The sequence below is a fragment of the Branchiostoma lanceolatum genome, chromosome 16, assembly GCF_035083965.1.
Source record: "Branchiostoma lanceolatum isolate klBraLanc5 chromosome 16, klBraLanc5.hap2, whole genome shotgun sequence".
NCBI classification, from domain to species: Eukaryota; Metazoa; Chordata; class Leptocardii; order Amphioxiformes; family Branchiostomatidae; genus Branchiostoma; species Branchiostoma lanceolatum.
In genome coordinates this window covers 955,908-978,834 of record NC_089737.1, presented here as the reverse complement: position 1 = coordinate 978,834, position 22,927 = coordinate 955,908, and the positions used below count along the sequence as shown (strand labels likewise).

The window sequence follows — 22,927 nt, the reverse complement described above, 5'->3', positions numbered from 1 at the left end:
TACATCGTGTACAAATTTTCGTCATACTTTTGACTAAAAAAAGATGTCTGCCTCTATGATCTCGCAGCGCACTCCCGTATTCACACGTTACGTTTGAGTACACACACGCACATAAAAATCTGAAATCTGACTTTTTGACGCCATGCACTACGTGATCGTATTGAAAATTGAGTTCAAACCGAACCGAGCTTCCGGTAAATTATAAGATTGTGATGGGCACAACAACAATGTTTATAGTGGGAACGTTTTATCAAAACACTTAATGGAGGAATCGATGCTAGTCATATATTTTTGTCCGTCAAGGTCTTAAAAATATTTTCGCGAAATCCGACAGCAAAATCCGATGCCACCACACACTAGAAAACCGTCGCCATGGCCAGGGATTGTGCTCTGTGCAGTCCCAACTCGTGGTGGTCGCGGTCGCGTTGGACGGGTGGTTGCCTTGGGCAGGCCGCTTAATGCTTGTGCCTATGGGGAAATTTTTCGGGACCGAGAAAAAGCGGTCGCCATGGCCAGGTGGTCGCGTTGAAGAGGTGGTCGCCTAGGCAGATTTGACTGTACATGCATACAATGCACAAGGTATACCAAGGACTACAAGGAAAAATGCATTTGCAATAGCTTATAACTTAGCTTATGAGGTAAAACAAAAGGTATGCAATGTAATACAAGATCATTCTATATTGCTATTCTACAGTAAGTTTCTATATCTACGGTACTAATGCGGCGTTTGATTTCTTCTCTGTAAGCAGTGGAAAATAAAAAGTCCCACACTTTCAATGATGAGTGGGTTGGAAGATTTTAAAAGGAATACGAGTTTCTGTGTATTTCTTAATCTAGAAAAGTTTTTGGAGATTTCGGATACTTTCGTGAATAATCTGTTTCTTTCAGCTTCAAATTCGGGACATTCACATATAAAATGTATTTCATTTTCCACTGCTTTCGTTGCACAGTGTTTACATTTACATTTGTATCTCCCTTTCTCTACTTCTAATGGGTGCGCAATAATTCTTATCTTACATATTGCCGCACATTGGTCAAAGTCATTATGATACAGATAATTTTCCATGTCGCAGATCGTTTTTACGTTTTTGTAAAATCTTAGTTTTCCTTCATCTTTCAACAGGTTATGAAAGAATGTATCTGTATCTGTATAGCCGGTATAACTGCCCTTCGGCGTTACACACCAGCTTATATTTGTTTGAATATACATATCTTCTAATCTTCTTCTTAACAGTGCACATGTCTGTCTAATGTCTATATTAGGGTTGTCGGTATACCAAATGTATGAGCTGCCACAATTGTCAAGTACTTTCTTTACATGTTGAGTCCAGTTTTTCCTACGATTATTCACAGGTATATGCTGTTGTGACAGAAGTGCGTCTTCTTGGAGAGGATGTGAGGAAATGTCTAGTTGTCTGAGTCGTAGCCAGTATTTGACAATGCGGACTGAAACATCTAGATTGACTGGAAATATACCCAGCTCCGCTCTACATGCTACGTTACTTGAGCTTCTTTGGACACCAAGTATATTATTACAAAATCTGTTTTGAATTATCTCGATAGGACACTTATTGTTCACTGTAATCCTTTCCCCAGATTTCGCAACCGTACAACATGATAGACTTAATACATGCGTTGTTTATCCTTAACAGGGCCTTAGGAGACAATGGTGAGCGAATCAAATGTTTGAGACTGAAAATGGCTTCACGTGATTTTTGTGATAATTGATTTTTGGCAAGAGAAAAACTGCCCAATGACGACAACATCAAACCTAAATAGCAGTAAGAACTTGCGGTTTCAATGCTCTCTGAACCAATGAAAAAATTCACGTCCTTGAATAGGCGTCCAGTTTTGTTAAAAATCACCACTTTTGTTTTTTTCTGATTCACTTGTATCGTTGTAATTTCCATTTTGTGCAAAACATATCAAGTCTGTCTAAAGCATGTTGTAACCCTTCTTCGGTCTCTGAGAAAGTCACCACGTCATCGGCATAAAGTAGACAAGAGACAAAAAGATTGTGCAAAGTGGGAGGTACGCATTCGGGGTTATCTAACTCTTTAGCAAGGTCATTAATAAACAGGTTGAAAGGTGTAGGGCTGAGATTACAGCCCTGCTTTACACCTCTGTCCGTGTCGAATAAAGGAGTGAGACCTGTGGAAGTTTTGACGCACGTCTGGGAGTTAGAATACATGGATTTGATTAATTCATAGAATTTTCTACCTATTCCTGAGCTGAGTATTTTATAGCGAAGGCCTTCTCTCCACACACTGTCGAAAGCTTTCCTGAAGTCTACAAAACAAGCATATAGGCGTTTATTGGAATTAACGTATTTAGATGTTAAGGAGTCAACAACGAAAATGTTATCTCGTGTTCCAAAATTCTTTTGAAATCCTGATTGGTTTGGGGAGAGAAGTGAATGCTCGTCTAAATAGTTAGAGAGGCTGGTGTTCAGTATTGTGGTAAACAATTTGGCTAGGCAACTTGTTACAGAAATTCCTCTATAATCATTCAGGTCCTCTTTAGAGCCTCCTTTGTGAAGTGGCACGATGTGGCTTTCACACCATTGTTTAGGGAAGTGGCCTGATGACATGATTAGGTTGAATAAAATTGCTAACGGCTTTGTTAGAACATGTGCGGCACATTTCAACATTTTATTTAATATAAGATCATTGCCTGAGGCTTTACCATTCTTTAATTGTGAGATTGCTTGATTGATTTCGCTGGCTTGTATTACTGTATCTAAAGGGTTGTGTTTTGACAGTTCGGTTTCCATTTCATTCAGTTTATTTTCAATGTGAATATGGAAGCCATTGTTTGTTTTGGGTAAGTTGGATTTTTCATCACTTCCATACAACTGTTTGAAGTATGTATGGAGAGCTTGACTGTCCACTGCTTCCTCAGTGGATACACGACCAGATGTTTTAAATTGTTTGATTAGTTGCCAAAATGTTGAAGGATTGTTGCTGGTTTGGGAATTAAGCTGTTGTAGAATATTGTCTTTGTATGACCTTTTTCGTTTTTCTAATAAGTCAAGTGTAATCTTTTTCATTTTGAAGTACTTGCCTCTAATGAAAGGGTCACGGGAGTTTTTTGAAAGTAGTTTACCAAGATTGTTTAGGTCACGTCTGGCCGTTGCACAGTTGTCATTAAACCAGTTTTTCTTGTTTTTGTGTTTGTTATGTTGATGTCTTGTACATCGTAATTTTAGTGATTTTTTACCAGCTTCCTGTAGTAACGATGACAGACCAGTGAGTTTATTTTCGATTGAGCTCAAACTCGGCGTGGTTAACGTTTCTTGACTGTTTTTCATAACGTTTTCTACATTGAAAGTAAATTTGAGGGTAATAAAGCTGTTACAAAAATGGCCGTGTTTTATCATGGACGATGGGCCTTGGAATTGTTGTTGAGCAAGGGACCTATACTGGCTATAGCCACCTGATAATGAATGAATGGGATAATGGGACCCGCCCCCGTCAGACCTGGTCTGTACTTCCTTTGGAGTTAACCCTCCTTACGTAGCTCCTCACTTCGAAGGCACCCACTCGGATGACCCCCAAGTCCTTTTCAGGTCAAACTCGGAATTTGGCACCAGCTGGGGCAGTTCAGCACGGGTGATTCAACAACAATTCCTTGACTTAACGCCTATATGGTTTCACTACAACTGGCCACATAACAATGGACCGTTCCAGTCGAACACCATATCGAACATATAGAACCCCGTTCTATTTGGAACACTTCCGTCAAGAACAGCGCTATTTGGACAGAAATGGCACGTGTTAAGCAGGGTATTGTACATCTGTCACAGGTTTTTCACTGCATTGGCTGCATGTATGCTCTGGAAAAAAACGAAATGAAAAAGAAAATGGCTCGGGCATTCATGAGGAGGGAGCTTAAAACACATTGACAACTACTACAATTTAGTACAAAGTCCGCTAGTACAGAGTTCCGCCTCTTCTGTACTTGTGTATGAAACTGACTAATATGAATGCGACACGGTAAGTAAAAGAATTGCATTTTGATGGTTAATTACTAAAGGACATGCAGCTGCAATTCATGCGGTCAACATATAGTGGGAAACCTGTCACAAATAAACGTAACCTGTTTTACATGTGCATCAGCTGCTTGTCAAAAATCCGGCTCTGATGGTCACCAACAAGGTAATGCTATGCGAGGCAACCCGCTTCCGCATGGACTGAAAACATTTCGCTCTCATCGTAACTACATCTACCCCCTCCTCAAACAACCCAACTTGCTGGATACAGCCGTCCACAAAGAAGGCATAACATTTTTCTTTGGTCCGCTCTGAAAGGGTTTCGAGAGCCAAAAAAGCTCAACAAAAGACAGTCTGTATATTAGATAGCCAAGCACGTGGCCGTTTTTGTCTGTCAGGGGCTGTTTTTGACGGAGGTGTTCGAAATAGAACAGGGGGCGGGGCTTATGGTGTTCACGTCCCGTCCCGTAAATTTCGCCAAGAGAGTAAGATCAGCCTTGCCCGCCATTCTTGTTGTCGTTGCACTCAACACAGCTTCCGAGAAAATAGAGAAAATCTCAGCAGCAACCCACTTCCGACACCAGTGTGACAATGTGACAAATGTAGACTAGGCCTCGTACTGTATGTAGGTATGGTGCTTACTCTTTAACCTCGGGACGTACGGTCCAACACAGCGTATCATTCCAACGGGAACCTTACTATCGCTCTACTCTTAGAGTCTCTAGTCTCCTTGTATCTAGGTCATCTCTATTCGGGACCTCGCAGGGTCTCCCACTACTGTTCTACTCTAGGTCTCATACAACAGTTCTACAGTGCTACACTGTCGCTAAACTTTCTGAATGTGGCGTAAGCAATGAGATTTGCATGCAGACCCCCATTCATCCAATCAATGCACATCATGTTGGGATATACAGCAACACGTCAGACTGCTTGCTATGCACTTTCTGCCAGGGGACTCAACCTTTCTAAATAGACTGGACAGGTTTTTCCTCTGTCCGGACCGGACAGGTCTTTCCGCCAAGCCATGGACCGAACAGGAGCCCTTGATGGGATTTCTGTAAAAACCCGATAGTGACCCGCGGGGCCCAGTTTGTGGACGAAAGTCACTGACTTGCTTCGCTGTGACGCGATGTGCCATAAATACACACAACCGATTGTCATAATGTATGTACTAAATGAGGGCCTGCATGGGGGGGTAGTGATTACGATTTACGGAAAATTTTTGCCGCCGATTACGAATTACGTTAAATTTTCATAGCTGATTACGAATTACGTTAAATCATGAGGCTTCCCAACCGACTTAAACACTTAACGCATGATTCAACTATCTAGTTCTGCATCAAAACTATTAATTTCTATATTTATTGTGGTGACAATGAATCTGTTGATGACCACACTAAACCGTACTAGTAACTATAATGAGTATAGTAATTATAATGAGTAGCCGTGACGGCGGCAGGGAATTTTGTATGGGAGGGGACAGCAAGATATTGCTGAACGTACGTTAACCACGTCGAGCGGCGAAGGCGCGAGACGTCCGGGAAAATTTTGAAAATCTTGACCCCCTGCAACGCTATAACTTTGATTTTGAGTGCCAAATTTTGCTGTTACACTAAGCTATGTTTGATGACATATCTATAAGTGAAAAGAATATACAAGAGTTTAATGGTATGGTGCGCAATGCCCCGAGTCCCGACATATATCGCGCCGGAGCGGCCCGGCGATTGTAGGTGGATCCGAGAGAATACCCGGGAAAATGGTAAAATCTCGACCCGCTCAAATACATTTTGAGGGGCAATATCTGCACTTATAGTGAAAAGTACACAAGGGTTTCTGCTAGATTGTTTGCCCTCCCGACATATTTTCGCCGGAGGCGTGCATGTAACAATCGCAGGTGGGCCCGACGGCATGCACCCCAAGAAAATTTTGAAATCTTTACCCTTTGAAACGCTATTTCCTGCATTTTTAGGGGCACATTTGGCTGGTAATCTAAGCTATGTTTTATGGCATCTCTTTGATTGAAAAATACACAATGATTCCAGCTTGACATTTGGGGGCGACGCCCTCAGAACATATTTTTTACCAGAGGCGCGACAATACTAAGTGGGTCTGGGCGCATGTTTCACGGGAAAATTTTGAGATCTTTACCCTCTGAAATGCTATTTCCTGCATCTTGAGGGGCAACTTTGCCGGGAGACTTTGCTGGAAATAAGCCTACATTTTGCTGGTAGATTACGTTTTACGTTGCATAAAGGTAACTGCCTACGTTTTACGTTGAATCAAAGTGACCAATTACGCGTTACGACCAATGTACCGATTACGAATTACGTTGGTTTTGGGTGGCTGATTACGGATTACGAAGTCTAAAACGGCCTGATTACGCCTTACGGAAAAAGGGCATGCAGGCCCTCGTGATAGGGAATTAGACAATACTCTCACCTCTCAAATAGAAGTTCCCTCTAGAATAGAAGTACCCCCCGGACAAATCTTCAAAATCTAATATAAGTACCCCCTGAAATAAAAGTACCCCCCGGAAAATTTCAAAATTGACAGTCGAGGTAAAACTGTGTCCATACAACTGTCCAAGGGAAATAAGATAATAAGCAGGTAGGTTATATCTACTCAATTATGTCTGAGGACCATACCTATTAAGTATAAAAATATTGAACATAAAAACTGTACATAGCTGTGAATTGTTCAAATCATGATGATCTCCCTCGCTACTTCGCAAACTATAATAATAATTTTCAAAAATTGGGCATAGGTTCCCCGCTATGACCCCTAACCGGGGGCCAACGGTGCTTTCAAATTCAACAAGTGAAAATGTATACATGATACATGTATTTTCTACTTGGAACTTGAAGCAATTGATCAAGGTAAATTGTTATACATGGATATCATTATCATTTATTATTACTGACATATCATCAAAATCATCAGATAACTAATTGTACCTAATCATATTTTCTAAAGTCATTACCCCCTAAAAAAACAAATATGAACACCAAAAAAAGGGTTATGTCCATAAACTTTTGCTCCATAGCGTCGAGAACAAAGTTTTTGTGAGACGCTCGGACTTCGAGTTCCCAGGGTTGGGCCTACAATACAATAGAAACCACACTTGAGCGCTAAATTTGGAAAATCTTACGGTTATTTTAAAATGTCAACCCTTCTAAACTAGATGGGATTCTTTGTCTATTGTTGCCCCAAAATATAATATTTTCCACGCGTTAACGGTATCATTTTAAAGATCATTATACACACTATGCAATATGCTGCTAGTTTTACTGTCACCACGCCTGGTGGTGCCGCCGACATGTTTCGATGGCGAAACGTGCTGTTGTTTACCAACAAATTTCTGCCTTTCTGAGATTTTGCGGCCTCAAAACACATATCACAAGGGAAGTAAAGTTATAATTGCTGTTTTTATGTGTAATATGTCTTCTGTGAACGAATTATTTTTCTGCCGCGCTGCCAATAGTGGTCATTAAATTCTTTCCTGTGCACTGAACTACGGCGACATGTTTTTGATCAGCGTGCTTTGGTTTATGACGTAAATAATGTAAACAGAGACTGTCAAAGATATTCACATGAAAATTGTATTTTGAAATGTCAGTGTGGCGTCTTATTTTCGCCCAATAGCAACGTCAACTTTGTAACATCATAGCGAGATTGACCCATATGTTATGAGTGCCGTAAGGATTTCACAAATGCCGGGTCATAGCGCCGGGCGGGGAAATCAACACCGCTAGGCCGAAAAATAGCAAAAATACCGGGGAAACATGGGCAGAAAAACCTAAACTTCCGATTTTAGAGGGATCCCAAAGCCCCAATTTTTCAAAAAATAATAAACGTAACGTCTAAAATAAGAATGTAACGGGCGGATTTTGAGGCGAAAAAACAACAACGTACCGGTACATTTATTTGAGAGGTGAGAGTAGGGAATTAGACATTTAGACAAAATGCCCTCAAGACATCCAATGTTTTCCGGATCCCCGGTCAATTTCTCCGGTAACTTCCACCTGATTTGATCAAAATTCGTCCGATTCAAGCCTTCAAACTCCTCGCAAAAAATATCAATTTCCGATAAAATCCCATGGATTCGCGCTTACATCTCGTGAACCGCGAGACTTGCATGTCATTGGTCGAATTTTCGTGATGCGGCGTGATGTCTCAATACCAGTTTTCGCGGGAAGAAAGTGCGTGTAACTCGGCATCATGAAACTTCAACAATGTTTACAAAAACATGAGGAAAGCCTGGTGACTACTGGAGTATTTCAGATTTTTCTTGTTTTTTTTTTTTTGGCTGTAACTAGAGGTGAACTGGGGAAAACAAAAGCCCGATGCGACCGGCCAGAATTGTAGTGCGGCACTGGTAGTGGGGAGGGGGGCGCACAACGCTGTTTTTCCCTCGGCCCACCAACTCACTGGCAACGACGGCGCCTCCGTTTGTCTTGTCACCTGTCGCCGGCGGGAGATAGAAATGGTCTGAATCGACTTCGCCTCAAATTCCGATATTTGCAAAAGTCCAAGCCCTGTTTTTATCTTTATGATAATAATAATGATAACATTTGGGCTTAGTGAAGGCACTGTACCTGCGGGTTACCACGCGGGGTGCCCCGTGGGCTCGGGGTGCCCTGCGGGGCCCTGGTTTTTACAGAAACCCCTGGACAGGCAATAGTATAAAGTGTAACATGTAGGTTAATTAGGTTCACGAACTAACGTTATATTCCTGTCCAAAGAAGCAAATATACAAATGTAATAGGTTCCTTTTTCAGCAATGGACAAGTGGTCATCAGCACAGGAGCTCCGGTACTGAGACTTTTTTAGTACTGGAATTCCTGTGCGGAACTTTCTTCCGTACAGACGCCATTTTCTCCATGGGTTCCGTAATGGGCACCCAGCAAGGAGCCCGTTACATTTGAATATTTGCTACAAAGAAGACTGTATAAAAAAGTTAGCAACGTTAAACTAATGTTACATGTACATGTGAGACCTTCATAATGAACAAACAGTCGTCGCATAGCCTGGATGCCAGACCCCCAATTGCTAAATATCTCTCGATATTGATATTATAGAGGGCCTGCATGCCCCTTTTACGTAGAGCATAATCGGCCGTTTTAATTTTACGTAGAGCGTTGCCGACCGCTCCATAATTTAGCGTAGAGCGTAGGGAGGCTTGTCTGAATTCAGCGTAGAGCGTAGGGAGGCTTTCTGAATTTAGCGTATTACGTAGCCGGCCCTCCGAATTTAGCGTAGAGCGTTGTCGGGACCCCCCATGCAGGCCCTCATTATAGAGATTAGGGGTCAAATAAGTCCTCCCACCAGAGTCGCCGCGGCCACACTTCATAATCTACTTCTGAGCAACATTAAAACGTCAGCAGTTCTACAGAAGGCGACAACAAACTGTGGTACTTTACCGGCGCCGCATTTTGTCAGCATATCTGATAATCAGAAGGCACAACCGGTCAGCTTTTACTTCCCCGTAACACTCACCCGGTGGGTGGCAACTAAGATGGCGACCCGTTCAAAAATTAGTTATACAAATAGTATCGCTGTACTTACGCTAGCACGACAACAGCGAAATCCAGCCAGTTCCAAGGGTCCCTCAAGTAAGTGAAGTGTTGGAGGGCGTAACCCCTGGCTGAAAGCTTCACCAGCATTTCTATTGTGTAAATGCCGTTGAATATGAATCTGTAGAAGGAAGGTAAGAACGAGCGAATGAATGAATGAGATAACTAAGCGTTTGGTCTAAATTAGGATCCTGTTGAGTAAGTACGACAGACTAAAAAAGAATCATGTTCGCATTGTCGTGTAGACCGTGCTATTGCCCATCAACTTCAAATGGGGTCACTCTCTACGTCATATGATGAAAGTTTGTGGTGGCGGTGTGTGCATGGTGGACAGAGAGTCAAGACGGTGAAGATTTTTGTCTCTGAGTCTGAGTTTTATTTGCAAGTTCCTGCTCAAGGGCTAATTGCAACATGAAACAATATATTGAAAAAGCATACAGATAGTGCCAGTTAATAATGATGACAGTTAATAAAGGTGGAACAAGTGACTATTCTACAAACTGCTACGGACTGATACAATCTAAGCTTTTGGGGATCTTTTTGGGTTGACTTCTTTTTTGGAAGCTGTGGATGACGACGTGACCCACTTTTTCTGCGATGAGTGGGTTTTGAGAGCTTAACAGTAAACGTTTGGAAATTGTAATAAGTTTTGGTGGCTTCTTTAGATAGCTCTTTTCTTTCCTCATGATCATTTAAGGGACAGTTTGACATAAAGTGTATTTCGTCATCCACCACTTTGTACATACAGTAGTTACACAATCTTTCTCCCACAGGTAACTTCTTGTACCGCCCTTTTTCAATTTCAAGAGGGTGGGCGCTAATTCTAACTTTGCTGATTTTAAATCAAAACTATATAGTAACAGTAACTAGGTTTCTCTTCTAGTGTATTCTGTTTTTAGCTTTTTTATAAAATCTTAATTCACCATTACCATTATTAGTCTCAAGTTTTTAAAAAAGAAGAAGATTCTCATCAGATTGCCAGGGAGAACAGACAGACACGGCAAGCTGGATATCAAATATATGTCAGGAAACTCCGATATGGTAAAATCGATAATTCGTAAAGTAATATGTACTTTGGAAGCTTATTGTACAGTCCTAAGAATTGTTTCAGAACTTAAAACACTGCGACAACCTGTTACCGCGAAATACAACCACCGTGAAATCAAATGCATTTACAGTAATGAACGAATAAGACGTTTGACAAAGTTGGAAGTTGTATTTGTCTGCTGTACTAAGTTTGTCGTACTGTACATTTATGTTGGCATGGCCAGATCGGAGTCTCTACCCTGACATACATATGCTGGGCGTGAGATTACGCATGTCATTGATGTTAGCAGGGTAAGCTATACAGACATGGGCTATGACAGACCAGTATTACTGTCCTGCCTGGATGGTCCCTGCAGACAGACAGTGTTTCTCACAAAATGCCAGCCAACACGATATGTCTGGCGCCACCATTGCGCCACTCACGCGATTGGAATGTTCAATTACAAGCAGAGGTTCGAAGTCCTGCAAACCTTTGTTCGAAATGTATATACGGCATCAGGGAACGCAGGGCAGCTACATGGGCGTTATCTTTAAGGGGGGTCCTTTAGCTATTATGATTCGACGTAAATGTCAATAAATCCATACAGCGTTATATATGATATAGGATACATATATAAAATTGACAGCTTCCAAACTTGTCAAATGAGAGGCACCGACAGGGTAGTAAGATGTTTTGAAAGTGCGGTTTGACACCGTCAGAGGTGATATGAGGGAATACTATCTTAAATACAATAAATGCCCACAACCCCTACCAGATGTATATGCTGACATAATGCCTGCACGATCCATATAGAGATGGAATCATCATCTTGCATACCCCCATATAACCTCACGAGGGGCAAAGTACCTAGGAAGGAATAAAGCAGTGAGCGAAGCGAAGGAGGTGGTTTTTACTAAATGGCTATAGAAACAGAACGGGTCTTATGTCACAAAATTGTGACTCACAATATACACCGAGGAAGAGGTGGGACATTAACGTGATTATCATATAGCCCATTTAAGTAGCCATTCAAATACTATCAAATGTTCTTCTCCTGTAGATGATTTTTTTGTAAAGGGAGGCTGTTGATTGGTCAGCGTTGTCTGGTAGCGATGATATGACATCGTTGATAGGTAAGTTCGACAGAAGAGGAGAGAAGGGTTTGCCATTTATCATTGAGTATTAGAATATGGTATTGATTCTAAGTGCTTTAAAAGCCAAACGGAAGTTTCTTAATTGGTTTATTGCTTCTATCATCGATGCATGTAGGGGAAACGTGATAGATAGTCCCGTTTATATGGCCACCTAATGAATGATTCAACGGGCTATAGAGTCTAAGTATAGGATCGGGAACAAGTGATACTGTACCGCCATACCACCTGAAACACACTACCGCTGTAAAATAATGCCAGTTGAATTGAATCAGTATATTATTGTAATGATGGACTATTTGTTTGAAACGAATGACCTCCCCAATTGGATTATTTTGAACATTTTATTACAAAAACAAAGTCAACCAAGCGGACGGAACACCCTATGATATCTAACCTCATCTCTCTTACAGTGCTCAATATAGACTTTCGGATGCGTAGTTCACGGCAGCAGTTTAATTGTGCGACCCATATCATCCATTTGTAATCGATATTTTGTAAGAAGTTGGAAAAGCTGTTGGATAGTTAGGTAAAGCCTGCCCCGCCCCGGCCCGGCAGCTCACACACCACAGTTAGGCAGACTGCCGTCTCCGCAGGCTGGGGGAGACGGAACCAGCTGGTGGCGCCATCATCATGCACGGTACCAGTTTTACTTCACTTTCATCACCCAGTGCTATCATTTCCACAAATTGGTGAAGTTGTCAAGGGCCAAGAAAAAAACACCTTCGTCCACTCAGTAAAAACCCTGTCAAAAATGTTCTCAATGACTGTTGAAATGAGATGATTCATGATACTGGCAGGCCCGGGACTGTTCATGTTGTATTGTGTTCCAGTGACATATACCCTGTCTTACTGCCTCAAGATCAAACACGAATTACTTCCAGTTTCGTATCTGTATTGACGCCCTCAGACATAAGTAGGTTCCTAATGATAACACTATGTATTAGTTATTACTTATCTCTTTTGGACCATCGGGCAAAGAAATATACCAGTACTTCATAAATCTTTATACGAAGGAAATCGCATGTCCATCTCAGAGGTAAGATTCTTCCCGAGGTTTACTCATACAATTCCCATCACACAGAACATTTCCAGTTCACCAGTAAACTCATCAGAGGTGGCTTATTTCTGTCATAATTCCGTTTTGGTCAGGAGCGTTGTAGTTCCAGATGGGATGCATTGTTGCACGTTTATACGTTAACAAATCAGTGCCAAACTCCCCCCGCACTAGGGCCTCCCGATCACTAGCCCTTGCGACATAGGGCCCCATTTCGATTTCTGTTGATTTCCCCCATTACACTATTTTATTTCATGTAACTTCAATCTATCGTTCTGCGCTCTGGGCTCTATGTTTGGCACTACTCTACTGGGTAAAATATTACAAATCATTTTCAGGAAAGTTACCAAAATGATACCAAAAATATTTTCGTCCTATCAGTACTAACGAAATAGATAATGAAAATCCATGTTCAGGTAAACATTCTGGTCTTGAGTCTAGAAATATTCGTGAGAATACAACCAGAAAAGCTATGGACTTTTTAACGCTCTGTTACTGGTCTTGCTCCAAGATTGTGTCTTAACTCCCAATATGCCCCCCCCCCACTATTATGCATTCAAGGTGCGTAGAAATAAAATGGTAGGGTCTTGTCCTCTGCCGTAGCAAAAGATAAGGCTAATACGTGTATACAAATATGTCATACAAGTATCGAGAAAAATTGATACAAGTGTCCACTTCATACCATGTCACCCAAATCTGCCAGACTTCCCGTTGATCTATGTTGGAATGCTACTTCTAAGTAAATTGACTAGACTGATGATGTGGAGAAACGTCTTGTATTGTTTGTACATGGTATTTGTAAATGACTTTTTGATGATCTTCTTCACACATTATCAACTTTCTGTTGCACCTTCAGGTGGGCTCGAAAGTGTTTTCACACCGTTTTGGTGACAAATATGGCGGTAGGTCGATTTGGTATTCTGGAACGGTTTCGCATCTTAAATTGCACAATCAGGACCCTCGTCACGTTCCCCAAATCGATTGGAGTGGCGCATATAGGCCATATTCTGTCGTTGTTTTTCATGTTTACGCCTGAGCCGCTGCAGATCTCATTGATACTGTGACGCAGGAAGGGGCCCTCGCACACGACAGCAGGGGGCCACAGACTTGCCACGGCGAAGGAAGCACAAAGTCGACACACATCCACAGGACAGCACTTTGTAGCAATCCAAATAAATCTTCCAAGACAGCATAATGTGAGGACGATCTTTGAGTATGATGGGTACGCATCGACAAAAGAAAAGAAAGGGTTGGTTTTGATAGAAAAATGAATCCATCTTAATCACAGATGATGTATATCAATTAACTCTTGCATGTGGGGTATTCATTATCATTTTACTGTGCACTTATTTTTAAAATGTTGATTCTACCCTAAATTTCAATGATACAAACAACATCGAATACGATTCTTGTGTTTACAGGTGGTATGAAACCGTGCCTTAGTACGGACAGAAAGCATATCACGTAACATTTTTCTGTATGACATGTCTTTAATGCAAAACGTATCTACAGATAAAATCCAAAGTTCTAAGAACCAAATAGCCGAAACCTTGTGGTGATGGTGACGATTGTAAAAACTATGCGGAAGAAATACGATGCCAAGTCCAAATTATTCTGATCGATCACGAATCCACTGTGAAATGCATGTGGAGAGGAAGGGTAACGTTAAGTATCATTGTGGCTCCTTCATGAAGAGGCACTCCAACCAAGAAGCAGACAGCATCCCTGTTCAAGAAGGATTGAAAGCACGTTACGGTTGTCCTGATTGTGAATCCAAATTTCTCTCTTCCTAGAGGTCCGGCGGGAGGCCAGGGTTTAACATGATAATTATATGTCCAATCTGTGTATAAATAGCACAGCCATTGATGTATTCTGCCGACATTAACTCTGTATAAACGACATGCTTCATCACATAATATTTAGGAAATTCATACATGATACTATTCTCAAGACATATGATGACTGACCGCCGAGGAGTAATCAGGAGAAATGTGATTATTTGCTTCTTGTTTTATTGTTGCCGGTTTGATGTGACGTCTTGACTTCACATTTCGAAGCATCATTTTGAAATATAATGTGCCCTAATATACATCAATGAATGTTTCAATATTCTAAACTTATGTTTTTGTTAAAAGCCCCGTAATGGTGGATTAAGCTGTACACAGCGGTACAATTTCATTCACAAAAATGGGGGGGGGGGGGGGGGCGCGCAATTATCTCCCACATGGTAATGCTGAGTCTGAATTATTCATCATTCCCAGAACAGAATCGTGCCAATCATTCGCAGATTGGAGTAAAGCTCTTTTCTTTGGCGGAACTAAAAGGATATTTTTCTCATTCGTTCAGAATTAAATTTACAACATAAAAACTACATACAAGCAAAAAATAATTACTCAACTGGATACAGTTTTGAAACAGTCAGAGAGCATACGCTGTTTTTCGTCAGTGACTAAGGAGTTTGTGACGTTGCTTTTGTGAAGTTTGTTGCTTGAGTAACTCTTTTGGGCGTATCTTATTACCTGGATGTCTAACCTTCATCAACATACAAACTAGCTTCTAAAGTTAATGACGCGTAGACCTTTACACCGGTGGGTCAGGGCAGTAGTAATCTGAAGGTTCTAGGTTCAGTTCATGTCCCTGAATCTGAATCACACGTGATACTCCCCAAGCATTTCATGTACTCCCCCACTATTGCTAGCTGAAACTCATTGATGGTATTGTATCTGTGCCTATATCTGATAGGTGACGCATCTCTTGGCGCGGTGCTCCTTTAACTTGCTTGGGAAATTTGTGTCGATCGTGTGGGAATAGACACAGAAATCTGGCAGAATTTACACCTAGCAGTTACTTTGAGCAGAGAAATATTGAGAGGATTATTTCCTCAGCGTTGATGTCACTGAAACCTAAGAATATTCCCGAAGGTTGACATGTCTTATTTGTGTAAGCAGACATTATCACAGGTCAGATTCTACTGCAGCACCAATGCAAACATAGAAATTAGAAAACATAAAGCGATGAGACTGGTAATATGCATACAGACTGAATTATTGGATGGTAATCTAGACAGATTACGATGATGACTTTATCTTCGGCGCCATTTGAACCTTCTAGATGCTTCCACGGCTTTCTAACCCGTGTCCAACGCACGCGCTGTTTGCACAGCACTAGAAACGGTCGCTGGGTGGAGAGACGACGGCAGAATACAAAAGAGACAGAGTTCGAGGCGCCGAGGTTATATTTTGCCAGCTCATTGCAGGTATGAGATGCTGTTGATCAATTGTAGCGAAGTCAGAGGACAAAGGACATTTACTTTCTACGGTGCAAGTTTACATATCTAGATATTGTTCTCGACGTCACAATGCGAAATATTCTCTATAGGAAGACTAGTCTGAGCATCATGTTAAGGCTACAAATAACAACATTCAGTTGCAGTATTTTAAACCTCACAATGCAAAGATAGATTATGCAAGTGAACACGTAGCTTAAGTAAAATGCGTATGGGTATAAATTCATATTATTTTTGCTGTTGTCGCTTTTTTTGGTTGTTCTATATATGATATCAAAGATCTCTTCATTAGTGTGGTGGCCTTAAAATTTGCAATAACAGATTATGGCTTTACCACGCCTTGTCACACAAGAAGGTTTTAGATTTTCACTCACGTGTAGTAGAAATCAAATAATGCGAATACTTTTTGTTTCACAAACGGCAGTAGAACTATAAATCATATGGAGACGTTCCATCATTATCTCTAAAACTGTAAGGTACTGTTATGAAAGCGAAAAAACACACAAAGGAAGTACATGTAGAACGTAAAAAAACACAGCAACACAACAATAATGTGCTCGACACACTATCGTCTCGAGACATAATCAGATGTCATGCAGGTTGTAGTTATGATTTTGTAGCGTCGCGCTGCTGATAAGCGTGTTCACGGATCCAACTGCTCACATACAGGTCAAAGGTGAAAGCTGCTGAGACATTAACAACAACAAAAAGTCTGGACATTGTTATGCCAGCACCAAGAACAGCCCTAGTGCCGATCATGGATGATTCACAGCAGACTTGGTATTAACACCATGGACGGCTCTAGTGCCGAACATGGATGACATACACAGCAGACATGGTATTAGCACCATGGACAGCTCTAGTGCCGAACATGAATGATTCGCAACAGACATGGTATTAGCACCATGGACAGCCCTAGTGCCGAACATGAATGATTCGCAACAGACATAGAATTAGCACCATGGACGGCTCTAGTGCCGAACATGGATGACATACACAGCAGACATGGTATTAGCGCCATGAACAGCCCTAGTGCTGAAGATGGATGCCATACGACAGACATGGTATTAGCATCATGGACAGCTCTAGTCCCGAACATGGATGATTCGCAACAGACATAGAATTAGCACCATGGACAGCTCTAGTACCGAACATGGATGACGTACAGCAGACATGGTATTAGCGTCATGGATAGCTCTAGTCCCGAACATGGATGACGTACAACAGACATGGTATTAGCGTCATGGATAGCTCTAGTGCCGAACATGGATGGCATACACAACAGACATGGTATTAGCGCCATAGACAGCCTTAGTGCCCAACATGAATGATTCGCAACAGACATAGAATTAGCACCATGGACAGCTCTAGTACCGAACATGGATGACGTACAGCAGACATGGTATTAGCGTCATGGATAGCTCTAGTCCCGAACATGGATGACGTACAACAGACATGGTATTAGCGTCATGGATAGCTCTAGTGCCGAACATGGATGGCATACACAACAGACATGGTATTAGCGCCATAGACAGCCTTAGTGCCCAACATGAATGATTCGCAACAGACATAGAATTAGCACCATGAACGGCTCTAGTGCCGAACATGGATGACATACACAGCAGACATGGTATTAGCACCATGAACAGCCCTAGTGCTGAAGATGGATGCCATACGACAGACATGGTATTAGCATCATAGACAGTTCTAGTCCCGAACATGGACGACGTACAGCAGACATGGTATTAGCATCATGGACAGCCCTAGTGCTGAAGATGGATGCCATACGACAGACATGGTATTAGCATCATGGACAGTTCTAGTCCCGAACATGGACGACGTACAGCAGACATCGTACTAGCATCATGGATAGCTCTAGTCCCGAACATGGATGACGTACAGCAGACTTGGTATCAGTACCATGGGCAGTCCTAGTGCCGAACATGAATGATTCACAACAGTCGCGGTATCAGCACCATGGACAGCTCTAGTGCCGAACATGGATGACATTCACAGCAGACATGGTATTAGTACCATGGACGGCTCTTGCGCTGGGACACGGATGGTACACGATAGTTAAAGGCGTGGATAATTCTAAAGGTCGCGCATGGGTGATAAACATGAGATGCATTTATGTATGTACATTGTTACAAGTAGCCATCCTGCAATGGTAACGGGGAACCAGAAACCAAGCAAACTGAGACCAGATCAGTGAAGATAGGCTACGTTGTATTCATGTCACGTGGGAAACCACCCCCTCCCCCCATCATCTTCGTTGACTCTCAATTAAATCAAAGGTTATTCAACTTCAGAAACAGATGCTATCTTCTGTGGGACCATATTTCACATTTTAATGAATGCAAGATCAACCAAATTTGGTAACATTTAATCACAGTTTAACAACAAAATGGACCCTCTATAATCCAGTAGCTGAATGATGATGCAGACCTTCTTGGCATCTGAGTATGGGATGATCCAATCAGATGATAGCTTAAGATCCGAGTCAATTTTTGGTCCAAAGCAAGATGTTAATTACGTTGCAAAAGCCGCAGATTGATGAAGAGCTAGCTCACACACAAAACAGGTATGATTGTCAAGATCACCCACTTTTTCTGAGGCACTACTTTTTAATCTGAAGTATGGATTTCAGATCAGAGACCATTTAGGGCCCAGTTTTCTTAGAAAAATATTTCATGAGGCTATAAATTGACAAACTAGTATCCGGAAACACATTGCAAAGATAATAACCCAAGATTTGCACCTGGCTGTAATCTATCTGGAGGGTACTCAGGGGGTTATCAGCATGTCATTGCTGCATAATGTAACTGCTGCCTAGTCCAAAACTCACCAATCCAATTAGTTCTTAAAAGTTCAGAAAATAGTGCAGAAGGACCAGAAAAAAGTATCTGAAAAAATTACTTCTGGAGTTGAGTACCGCTTTGAGTTCATTTTTGTAAATAGGTTCTATAGATTGCATCTCTTTAAGCCGCGAGGGAAATTCACGACAGCATTGTGTTTCCTGTGTTTCTGAGCTTAACCTCTCTTTGCCTTTTATGTCGCGTCATTCAGATACATGCTTTGACGATTGCCTGCACCGCGAACCACATGAACTACAGTTGTATCCATATAAAACACGAAGTACTGTGTGTCTGGGGAGGAAAAAAATACATGACATGATCCATATACTGCAACTGGAATGTCAATAACAAAACAAACCTTTGATTTTCCATACCACTCTATGTGCCTATCCAAAGGTTTCGATAATCATGTAACGGAACAATCTCATGACAATACCATGTCAATTAGAAAATAAGACTAAAAAGGTACTTACTCTGTGATCTTCGGCGGGTCGTTCAGCGCCATGAAAACGCAGTTGACAAGGATGGTCAGCATGACTAAGGTGCTGAATAATGTGAGCTTCAGTTAAGGAAAAATTCCGATTGTTGTAAAAATGACTTATCATTTAAAAGAAAGCTTTCAACGTGTCAGCTTTTGGCATCGAATACAACATTACATGAACACCAATGCACAGAGCGGGAAAGACAGGAAGGAACAGTATGTCGCCCGGATAGCATTGAAGAGGAACTGTCGGCTTTTCTCCTATTTTCTGGGATTGTCATATCGCAGGAGTTTTCTGATCACCCGTATGCTCTGGTTTCATCGTGGCAGGAATAAAGGAGGCTGGCTATCTACACCAGGGCGCAACAACCATCACTCAATAGTGACACGGGAAGGAGGTGAAGTCAGTTTAAACATCCAGTGATCAATTGCTTAGGTCTTGGGGTGGTATTAAGGTTGCGTAACTTAAACGGTTGGTAAATTCAAACTTGATGAATTTTGTGAGATTTCTTCGTAGAGTGGAAGCGCCGATTATTAAAGTAACATTCTTTTCATCTCCTTTCAGAGGCATATGGAATATTCATAGTTTACTTCTTGCCTTTAGATGAAAGATTCCGTTTACTATTGCCTTCGCATTGTACTTTTAGTGTTAAGTTAGTGATAAGGTGTGGTCTGAGGTTGTCTGTTTCCTTTGCCTGAAGAGCGTAATCTTTCGAAGCCTTGTTAGTCTGAGACTGGTATATCCGTAGACAACACGATGCTAAATACAGGCTAGACTACCAATGAAAGATTTCAACTGAGCAAAAGTCATAGATCATGATTTTATGGTATGAACAATTGATCCTGCAAATAATGTCGTTTACCTGCATTGTTTATCGGTCACATCTATTAGGACTTCCAGCGACTGATTCATTTATCAGCAGTTAACATATTCACACGACTCACAGCCTACAGCACACATGTTTTAGGCACCTCAGATCGACTACTCTGTTGGTTCAAAATATCAGACGGCGTACCAAGCATATCACTTTCACTTATCGTCCATTCTTTGCCAAGGGGACAATAGAGGTGGAAAATTGTAAAATAATTAATGTCTCCAAAATATTTGTCACCACCATGGTCGCCTACCTTTTGCCATTTTTGTGTGGTGCCAGCCGGTTTTATTTGTGAGATTTTCAATTGATTGAATATTTTGAACAAGGAAGTAGCCATTTTAGTTACGCGATATCATAACGTTACATTACCTTCATGATAATAAACAAAATCTGAGCAATCAGACCTTAGACTATAAGCTCTGCAGGCGAATGCGTATCTGTCGGGGATCTTTCTTATGAATGGAAGCGTCAGAATTTTTTTAATTTCACAATGACGTAGCGTTTCCTCTAAAAGTGACTAAAAACCCGACATTAGGGTTGTTGTCATTTTTCAATATTCGTGTGTTATTGTTTTAGTTATTGGATCGTTACGCAAAAACAGTTTAATCAATGAGAAAAAATCGATTGGAAAATGTATTTTCTTGGGCGAGTTATACGTTCTACCCGACGGCTGTTCGATAACGTACGTTTTTTTAGAACTTGGCAACAAGAATAAAACGGTGTCAGAGTATGGACGCCAGCTGAACAAGTCCATCCATATTAGCCTCCGATGCAGACTCAACCCGGCTGTTTTCTTATTCAAGTTATTGTTTTTATACTATTATATATTTTTTTCTTATTGCTGGCCGGGCCAGCAATAAGAAAAAAAATATAATAGTATAAAAACAATAACTTGAAAAAGAAAACAGCCGGGTTGAGTCTGCATCGGAGGCTACATCCATATGTTACAAGTTGGCCTGATTGATGGATGTGAATTATGACTGAAAATTAATTCAAATAACGCCTTTTTATCATCTGAATGCTATTATTTGTTGTTTCTAATTCCACTATGGCGTGACCTCGCTGCGTCTGCCCTGTTACCGATTCATTTGACAGACCGCTCAAAAAATCTTTTAAGTTTTTTTTTGGTGTCTTTTCAGTCATATATTTTCATTTTACATGATATTTTGATTATAAAACGAAGGGTTACACAAATCTAATCTAGTTTTCAGCGAGGTCATAGCGCCAACAGCGTCTAGTGGAATGGAGATGTAAACAAACCCATGTCCTGGACGATGTCTAAGGGAAGGCAGCACAATTGGCGGCAAAAACAGATATTAGCATATTTCTATTATGTGCTAGTAAGGGAAAACACCAAATTGAAAAAAATTATGTTAGCCGCTGCTAGCGTTCGACAGCAATTTCCTGCAATTTTCAAAGAATAATGGGCGTTCTGCATTTACTATGCATGCCAGGTAACTTTTATGTAGTCTTGTTATCTGTGGGACTAGTTCAGAGGATTTTATTTTCTATTAGATCCATTTTTACGTACATCTGCATTGCCTTTGAGTAATTGCTGTTTCAGTCATCTGAATATGCGCCCCAGGAGCAGACTTGTGTGATGTACTTGCACCAATGCGAGTAGAAGATGGTCTGATTTTTTATAGGTCACGAATGGTCCATGATCCGTGTCATCCATCTACTCGTCTCATAGAAATATAGCAGTAGTGTTACGATGTTTGCTCTGCACCACACAGATACCACCAAGCCCTATTCCACAATTTCCTTGCACTATGAGCATTCTGAATGGAGCCATCAATCAATCCAGCTCACTTCAAAAATCCGTCCAAAGTCTCCAGGGCGCCACTTTTATCTATTATCTGCTGTAGCACAAACTGTATAAATTATTAAAAGTGTCGCGTGCGTGGGGAGAATTCCCACGTTACACTTAACATTCCCGCCCGAGAGTATGAATCAGTGCCCGGTCCAAAAGTCATATCAAATTTCCATAGAATCATCTCTGCTTCTAGCAGTGTGAATCAAACGAGAAAGACTTGTCTCAATATGCAAACGCCAGAATTCCTGGATCGAAAATTTAGCCGACAGAAAAAGTCGATAGAAGAGAATAAGCTATTCCTCTTCATAGGGCGACGAGGCCAAAGTAGGGGAATGTCTTAGACAAATATATAAAAAAGGTTACCTAAAAACAGAGCGTACAGGAGAAAAATCAAAGCACTAACATTTTCACAACATTGTATTGCTTGATTTCCATCGTCATTGTCAGCACGGTATGGCACAACGAAACGATCGCAATACCGCGCAAAACTGCACGACACAACACAACACTACACGACTCGACACAACACAACGCAATACGACACGACACAACACAATACGACACAACACAACACAACACAATACAACACGACACGACACGACATAACACAACACGCCAACACGACACAATACCGAGCGATACAACACGGCACGCAATCATACCAAACACATAAGACAAACCCAACATGACACAACACAACTCAACTCAACTCAGCGAAACTCAAATCAGCACAATACGTCACAAAGCAACAGCGCATAATTAAAACGAAAAACCGGCCGAAAAATGACATGCCTTTATCACCATCAACATGC

General features: G+C 41.3%; 1 protein-coding gene across 1 annotated transcript in view; it reads right to left on the bottom strand.

Moving 5' to 3' along the window:
- LOC136422135 (sodium channel protein type 4 subunit alpha B-like) overlaps positions 1–22,927 on the bottom strand; it is a 105,649-nt gene that overhangs the window by 73,259 nt on the left and 9,463 nt on the right. The window contains exons 3-4 of the mRNA XM_066409782.1: positions 19,417–19,498; positions 9,557–9,685 (exon numbers count right to left, since the gene is read on the bottom strand). Coding sequence (XP_066265879.1) covers positions 9,557–9,685; positions 19,417–19,498 — 211 coding nt within the window. The remainder of the gene's footprint in view (positions 1–9,556; positions 9,686–19,416; positions 19,499–22,927) is intronic.